Genomic DNA, 9,028 nt, shown 5'->3' on the forward strand with positions numbered 1-9,028 from the left:
CTTGAACTGCCGACCTTGCAGTTTAAACGGCTTTGCAGTCTGGCACATTAACCCATATGCATATAAGGCTACTGAAAATACCAGGGCTTAGGTGAGGCTCACTGTAGTTCATGAACTGGTATCTTTACTCTGGAACGCTTTAAAGATGTCTTATGCAGCAGATTTACCCAGTGCAATATGTTGTTTAATTTCTTGACTGCTAATTCCTGAGTGTTGATTATAGATCCAAGTAAAATGAAGTGTTTTATAGCTTTAGACTTTTTCATTTATCACAATATTTTTTATTGGTCCAGTTGTGAGGATTTTTGTGTTCCTTACATTGAGGTGCAATTCACACTGAAGATTGCAGTTTTCATCTTCCTTAGTAAATATTATTAGTTATCTTAGTTTGTAGTCCTGGTGGTGTGCCGTGGGTTAATATGGTGGGCTGTAAGATTGGTTTGAATTGCAAGGTTGGTGGTTCAAGCTCACCAGCTGCTCCTAAGAAACCCTATATGGATGGGATCACTTTGAGTCAGAACTGACTCGACTAGATGGCACTTAACCACCACCACCACCAAGCTCTTAGGAACAAGGTTGTATCATTTGCATCTTGCAGGTTGTTAATGAGTCTTGCTCCAATGCTGATGCCATGCTCTTCTTCACATAATCCCGTTTCTCAGATTATTTGCTCAGCATACAGAATGAATAAGTATGGTGAAAGCATATCCTTTCAGAGACACAAGCAGGACTACAATAAATTGGAACCACTTCAACATGAACTAGTTCATCCTCCTTGAGTATTTTTTCCTATCGCACTTTGGTCTTCTTGGTTTTATGATCTCTGGAGTTTAACAGAAACTCTAACTTCTGGAAATGGAATCATCTAAAATAAAAGGAATAAGCTGCATTTGGTGAGGAAGGGAGTCAGGGAGGGGCACCAACCATTCCTCCCATAACCCTCTGTTCATCCGGGTTTGATAATCCATTGCAATGGCCACACAGAACTCAGACACCATATACATGTTAGGAGGTTAATTAGGGAAGTTGGAAGGTTACAATTTGGGGTCAAAAATGCTCAGGGCATAGCTGTTTCCCATCAGCTGTTGATAAATGCCCACAGGGCACACTACTTCACCATAAGTCTCAGCCTGAAGGCAATTGGCACTAGGTCCATAGAAATAACTAGAAGCAGGCCACTCTACAACCAAGCTTCCTGGCCAAAGTCACTCAGCATTACTTGCTTCATAGGCTGGAAAATCACTGCTCTAGATCATGCTGTAGTTCGTGATTCAGTTGCTGCTTCTCCTCTACCACTCCTCTAGTGTTCGAGTGTTCTGTCCCTGGGTGGAGAAAGTTCAACGCACAGGGATCTTGTAGTCCAAAGGATGCGCTGCGTTCCTGGCTCTTCTTCTTTGATGGTAATGAGATCTCCCTCCTGCTTCTGAGAATGTTCCTTTTATACCCCTGCTAGAGGTTTAAGTTTTTACTTTTATAATGAACTCTGCTAATATTCATAGTTGAATCATATAATCCTATCAATATCTTCTCCCACCTTCTCTTACCCGTACCCAATAAAGCAGAAATGTTTGGTGGGAGTTACAGACTAGGGTTGAAGAGAGTTAAGATAATTCACTACACCATAGGGTCCCACCCACTAAGCAATGTGAGTTCAAATTGTGTGTATTCATATATGACAGTTTATTCCAACCATGTGCCTGTTCTGTGGTGCTGGACACATGGGCTACTAGCACTAACATTAATACACCTAACATCAGCATATCATACATAACAAGATGGTCAATACTCTCCACTTATTGACTATCTTGTCATCTGACATCTTGCAAAATGAAAAGGATGGGAAGAAAGATTTCTGTACAAGCTTGTGGTGTATGTCTCCTAGAGAATTTAGAAGAACTGTATAGACATTCTTCTGGTCGGACTGGTTAGTGTCCCACTATCTCTCGAAGTCCCTTTAACTTGAATTATGCTGTTATGTATGTCTTCTGTAGACTTTTACATGTTAAAAATGAAGTGTGCAGTTCCTGGGAGTATTCTAGAGCCAAATCACATCAATTAGCTCAGCTAAGGGGAGGACACATTTGTCCCAGTTGATTTCAGGTAACAAGGAGTAAGCTATGGCCAGTTATATGTATTTGGCCCCACTCCCTACTCTGTGAGAAGCAAGTGATAAAACCCTTCTCTGGCAGAGCCTGCAATGGAGGCGTTCCAGAAACAGTAGGGCACAACTCTGTGGGAAGATGAATAAATCCACCCCTCATGGGAAGGGATTACAACCACTCTCACAAAGCTTGGCCAGGCTCATTTAATTACACTTGAGTTAAAGGGAAGCTTAAATACTCATGGCAGATGTAAAATGTGCTACAAGGTGATCAACTTGTAAAAACTCCAAGTCACTAGATAAAATGTCAGTGCGCTCCCATTTAGTGAACAAGATTCTTTTTAAAAACTTGTTTTATATGTGAGGACATGTGAGATTATTTTCCATTAATGGTATTTTCCATTATTTTAAAATCGCAATAGGGGAAAAAAAAAAAACATCCAGTTACCTCTATGGAAAAATGTCTGAATAATGTCTCAAGAGAAAACAATTGTGATTCGCATGTGTCTGAACAAAATCAATTTTCTGTTGCATGTTATTCAGCTTGTATACTCATTTTGACTTCAATATAGAACCTTGTCCAACTTTTATTGTGAAGTTTTATTTTTATCCCGAGTGTCTGGGTTTTATTCCCTTCCAATCTGGATAGTAACCAATAGGCCTCATGGTTTATGGTAAAAAGCTCTAGGCTTGGCAGCCAAACAGCTGGATCTATATTTTGGGCCCACCAGAACTTGAGGAAATTACTGAATATTTCCCATCTCCACTTCTTTATCTGTAAGACTGGGATAAAAATAGTATTTTTATGAGGTTTAATAAAAACAAACAAGCACATATTAAACCCTCAGTAAATGTTATCTGTGGATCAATGTTATGTTCATCCTTTCCAAAAATCTTTCCTGAGTGTCTGGTACTGTTGTTAGGTGTTGCTGAGTTGGTTCCATCTCACATCCAACTCACATCAACTCTACGGACAACAGAAGGAAACACTGCCATTTCCTATGCATGCTCACAATCATTGCTGTATTTAAGCTCATTGTTGCAGCCACTGTATCAGTCCAGTTGTTCTGAGAATTTTCCTCTTTTTCACTGACCCTTTACTAAGCAGAATGTTCTTCTCCCGAGAGTAGTCCTTCCTGATAATATGCTTAAATATGGAAAACAAAAATCTCACTCTCCTCACTTCTCAGAAGCATTCTGGTTGTACTTCCTCTGGTACTCCATTGTATATTCAATATGTTTTGCCAACATCATAACTCAAATACATCGATTATTCTTCAGTATTCTTTTTTCATTGAGAACCTACTATGCATAATATTTGCTGTTTTAGGGAAAAGATCATTGGGTCAGGGAGCCCAGACTCTTTTTATGATCTCTGCATAAAAGACTTGGGAACAGTCATATCATTTTAGACCAGAAGCAAAGGTACCTAAGGAGGTAAGACATGCTCAGTGACATCATCTCAGTGAAAGTCAAATGGGTTTAAATATAGATTGACACTAACTATGTCAGCAGCTCTGGCAGTGCAGTGGTTGCAAGTTGTGCTGCTAATCTCACAGTCAGCAGTTTGAAACTACCCATAGTTCCACCTGAGAAAAATGAGGCTTTCTGCTCCTGTAAAGATTTACAGCCTCGGAAACCCTGTGCAGGATCACTATGAGTCAGAACTGACTCCATGACACATAACCACCACCACCAACTAAATACTTATCATCTTTATTTCATTCCCATGATAAATCTCCAAAATCAAACCCCCTGTCTTTGAGTAAATTCTAACTCATAGTGACATTTTTGTTGTTGTTGTTGTCAGGTGTCATTGAGTTGGAACTGACTCATAGAGACCCTATGCACAGCAGAACGAAACAATGTTCAATCCTAGGCCAACCTCACTACTATTGCCACACTTGAGTTCATCAATGCTGCCACCTGGCCAGTCCATCTCATTGGGGGGGTCTTCCTTTTTTTTTTCTGACCCTCCACCTTACCAAGCATGATAGATACCCTTCTCTAGCAACTGTTCCTTCCCGACAATATATCCAAAGGTTGAGAGACAAAGTTTGGCCATCTAAAGCAGCACTTTAGGAAAGAGTAAAATTGTTCCATAAGATTTTCATTGATGTGAATGATATGGAAGCAGACCCTCTCATCTTTCTCCATTGGAGCAACTGGTGGATTTGAATCACTGATGTTTTAGTTAGCAGCCCAACACTTAAGCCACTGCACCATCCATCCCCATGATTTTTGTTTTTGCTAAGTGCCGTCTAGTAAATCTTAACTCATAGGAACCCTGTATAGGGTTTCCAAAGAGCAACTGGTGGGTTTGAACTGCAATTCTTGTGGTTCACAGTCCAGTGCTTATCCTAGAGCACCATTTCAGGAATCCATTCCCATGGTACTATGATTTAATTCTGAAATTAACAATGCTTGCTGAATTAAAACTACCTTGGAAACCCTACCTAGGGTCTTCATGAATCAGAATCAGCTCAACAGCACAAACAATAAAAGTATTTTACTGACAATGATGCTGTCTTTGGTGTAGTCCATCCCTGAGTTCTCCTTGCCTCATATGAATTGCAGATGCTATTTTCTATTGTAGTTCCAATCTATTGATAAGAGAAAGGGGAAAAGGCATCCAATGTTTTACTTGTTTCACTCAGACTCATCATCTTAGCACTTCAGAGATCTATCCAACTACTGACGTGAGTGTAATGGATGCTGTAGTGCCCTACCTGGAACTCCTCAAGTTTAAAACACGCATTCCCTCAGCAGTCTGGACTGTTGCTATTTGAGCTGTCAGTGGCTCTATCTCCAGGACTTTCTTTCAATCTAAGGCAGTTTGCTTTTTCTGAGATGATTCCCGGTCTGCAATTCAATGACTGGTTTAAATGAAGGTACAAGAATTTACCCCTGCCTCAATCTGAAATAACTGAAAGATTTTCCTAGCTCCAGACCTTCTCATAGGCTGGATGGGCTGAAGCCTTTGTTACAACTCAATATATTTCAGTTTCTTCATCATCCAATCCTATAACACACCCTCCCTCCCTCCCTCACAGATGGTGTTCCCAAGAAATCTCCCTATTAACCTTTGCTTGCAAATCTCCATCTCAAAGTCTATTTTCCAAACAATCATCCTAAAACAGAGGCTTTAGGCATTTTTCTTAGCTGTTAAATAAAGAGGCATAGAACTTAAGTGCTTTGGAAGCAGGTAGACATGCCTAGGGCAATCTACTTAACCTCCCTGTTCCTTGGTATATGTAAAAAGGAAATTATAATAGTATGTTTCACAAGACTAATGTCAAGGTTAAATAAGACAATGACTGTACAAGTGTTTAGCAGAGAATCTGATGACTAGTAAGTGCTCAGGAAATGTTAGCTGTAATTGCTACTATAATCTTTGTCATCAATTGCATTATTGTTATGAACAGACAAACAGGCAATCAAACATAAAATAAAACCTAGAACATTATGGTTTCACACCTTTCAACTCAATCAAAAATAATTGATGCATAGTAGTGTTGGCTTAAAGTAGACTAAGTCATGCTGAATTGCTTCATTCATATATATAACTGTGAACTCTCCTTTTGAGACACTTGTCTTTCTCTCTCCCTACCTCATCCCTGCATTCTTTTAGTGATGGATGGGCAGACAGAGATGAAGTCATTGAAGGTTATGAGGTGGAAGCCAACGGGGGAATCACCATAAAGCTGCAGTCTCCAGAGGTCAGGTCATTTGATGATTATTTCCTGAAACTGAGGCTGGACACTAACACAAGGAATCCCTGGTTTCCTGAGTTCTGGCAACATCGGTTCCAGTGCCGTCTACCAGGACACCTTCTGGAAAATCCCAACTTTAAAAAAGTTTGCACAGGTAACTCATGTTTCCAAAATAACAATGGGGATATTTAGCTGTCTACTCCAGCTCCTTTTCAGCTTGTTGAATGAGAGTGGATGGTGTCAGAGCTGGAGACTCAAAGACACTAAGTTGTCATCTTGACTTACCAAACAGCTACATAAAGTTAAAAGTGTGTATTGTCCCACAGCTTCAAGTTGATGCATTCTGGAATGATTGTTTTGGTCCATGGGGAAGTAAGTGATTAGAAGAGATATAAGTAAGAGAAAGTGAACTGAACCACCACCACCATTATCCTACTCAAGGAAGAAGTTTTATTTCAGGCACACATCGAAGTTAGCCACAGCACTGTGGCAGTACTGGGTTGACCCTTATTTCTTCTCTGTGACTAATTTCCACATGTAAGTCAGGAGAAGGTAGTTAATAGCACCCTTGGCTATACCACTGACATGGATGCCAGTGGGTATAGTTGGTAAGAACTTCTGTACTCCAGTGTGTAAACCCACTTGGATAGACACTTACATGTGCTGCTTACTGGAGCCATGACAGTAAAGGGTAGCACTTTGTTCCAGGATGTTTAGAGTTCTTGGTGAGCCCTCACAGGACGCCCTATATTTTTTACCTAGTAATGCACTGGACCTCAAGGTTGATTTGAACCAAAATGTTCAAACTCATCAGCTGCTCCTTGAAAACCCTATACAGAGTCACTATGAGTCAGAAATAACTCTATGGCACTTAACAGCTATAACAGCTACCATAGAACAAATGTTTCAAAACTGTTTTGTTATGCATTGAGTGAAGGTTTACAGAGCAAATTATCAGTTTTACAGTCAACAAATTACACACTTTGGTTCACCTCGGTTGTAGTCTCTTCAGTGTAACATTACTTCTCCTACTTCCTGCCTATGTTTCTTGCATCCAGTTCTCCTTTTTCCTAATGCTTCTGAATTTTGTCCTTAGAAATGTTCCATTTTTATCTCGAATGGTTGACCATTCCATGGTGTACATACCTCACTTGTGTTGCTGTCCTCCCTATAGACCTCTCTATATAATTGAGCCAAGACATAAAAGTGACTTCAATTCTAGACTTGAAGGGTAACCAATGGTTATAGTCTTGTGATTCCACCAGTCTTGGTGTTTATCTGACCAGTATTCCTGATCTTTTTTATAATTTTGAGTTTTGTTCCAAATTTTCTGCCACTCTATGAAGGACCTTCTAATTTGATCTCTTTGAGAGCAGTTGGTAGGGTAGCCAGGAACCATAGAAGTTCTTCTGGTCTTAGGGTCATGGAGACTGATGTTTCCATTAGTTCCACTGGACTAATTGTAAGACAGATTTCTTAATAATAAAACTTTTAGGAGTATTTTACTTAGTGCGTAGAGATTTTACTCTGCTCTGTTTCATATTGTCTACACTTCAAGAGAAACCATTGTACCATCAGACTCCTTTTGGTTTCTCATGGTAGTGGTGGTGTGGTATTCTGTAGAGTTGGTTCTGACTTAGAGTGATTTTACATAGGATTTCTGAAGCTGTAAACCAATTTTGGGAGCATCTTTCTCCTGTAGAGCAGCTGATAGATTTGAACTGCTGAACTTGTGATTAGCAGCTCAACTCATAACCCACTAGTCTACAAGGGTCCCTTTCAATTTATCATACTGCTGTTAAAAGCACATTTTCCATACTGGACTGATAACAGGGTATGCAAGTCTCTATCCAGGATCTATTTAGTGTTGACTAGCAGTGTTATGGCACCTATTTACTCCTATAACTAGGCTCGGCAGGCATTGTCTACAAAGGTCTAGAATATATCCATTCAAATAACACCCATGTATCAAACATTGCATGTAGCAAAGGAAGGCACAGAAAAGGGTATGTCATGACCTCTGGCCCTAGAGGAACTTGTGATCCCTTTAGAGAGACCCAAACCAATCACGCATACACATGCGATAGAGAAATAGCACCAAAGGACAGTAAACTGTTACCAAACAGCATACAATTTTAACTAAAACCCAAACCCATCAATGTGATTCAAACTCATCAAGACCTTATTTAGGGTTTCCAAGACTATCAACCTTTATGGGTGCAGACAACTTCATCTTTTTTTCCACAGAGCAGCAGGTGGGTTTGAACAACCAACCTTAGAGGTGACAGTCCAATGCTTAACTCACTGTGTCACCAGAATATGACTAATTACCTAAACTATTTCTCATTTCACTAATATTTAAATTTCTATTTTAGAAAATTTCTTAAATAATTCAGTATAGTCATAGATATCTTACTTGATAAAATTCAGCAGAGATTGTTGGGAAATTGTATGATGCAGGTTTATTTTCAATAAAGATTTTTAGCACTCTCTCATTATGGCTTTCAAGGAGGCTGAGAAATCTAACCTAGCTGACAGTTAAGAGGAAAGATACTAACAGCTAACTTGTATCTGCCACATATATACATCTCTACTGAGTTCTCCAGTCTCCAATATGTTTTTGTTGCTGTTTTAAGTGCCTTTGAGTTGGTTTCAACCCATAGCAACCCTGTATAGAGGTTCTGAGGAGCAGTTGGTGAGCTTGAACTCCCAACCTTGTGATTCAAACGGACTTTGCAGCCCAGGGCATTAACCCACAGCACCACATCAGGATTCCAGTATAGTGGCCCCATAAAGTTAAAAATGCCAGTGAACCAATAGTATAATTCCCTTGTTTGCAAACTAAACATGTTAAGGGCTGATGAGAGTTAGCAGTTTGTTTAGGTTCACAGAGCTAATGGCAGAAACATTATTAGAAGTCACATCTCCTAAATACCACAATGCTTAATGACTTTTGGACATGCATTTAGTTGTCATTTATTATTCTCCAGTTCTTTTTAGACTTTTATTCATGTTATCATTTACTGCTATTCAATTGCTTCTTAAGGAATGCTGTTTTCTTTCTTAAACTATAAGAACTGAGAATACAGAGAGACCTCATATTCTTTTCAGCATCCTGAACAAAACTGATCCTAGGGAACTCAGTTAATTCTTAAAAACAGATAAACTGATTAATTTATATCACCTTTTAGTGTATTGGGTTTAGATTTATTTT

General features: G+C 39.4%; 1 protein-coding gene across 2 annotated transcripts in view; it reads left to right on the forward strand.

Moving 5' to 3' along the window:
• Positions 1-9,028, forward strand: part of GRM1 (glutamate receptor, metabotropic 1) — a 680,560-nt gene that overhangs the window by 471,062 nt on the left and 200,470 nt on the right. For both annotated transcript variants that reach the window (XM_006872052.1, XM_006872051.1), the window contains one exon: positions 5,733-5,968. In XM_006872052.1, coding sequence (XP_006872114.1) covers positions 5,733-5,968 — 236 coding nt within the window. The remainder of the gene's footprint in view (positions 1-5,732; positions 5,969-9,028) is intronic.

The sequence above is a fragment of the Chrysochloris asiatica genome, unplaced genomic scaffold (genome assembly GCF_000296735.1).
Source record: "Chrysochloris asiatica unplaced genomic scaffold, ChrAsi1.0 scaffold00182, whole genome shotgun sequence".
NCBI classification, from domain to species: Eukaryota; Metazoa; Chordata; class Mammalia; order Afrosoricida; family Chrysochloridae; genus Chrysochloris; species Chrysochloris asiatica.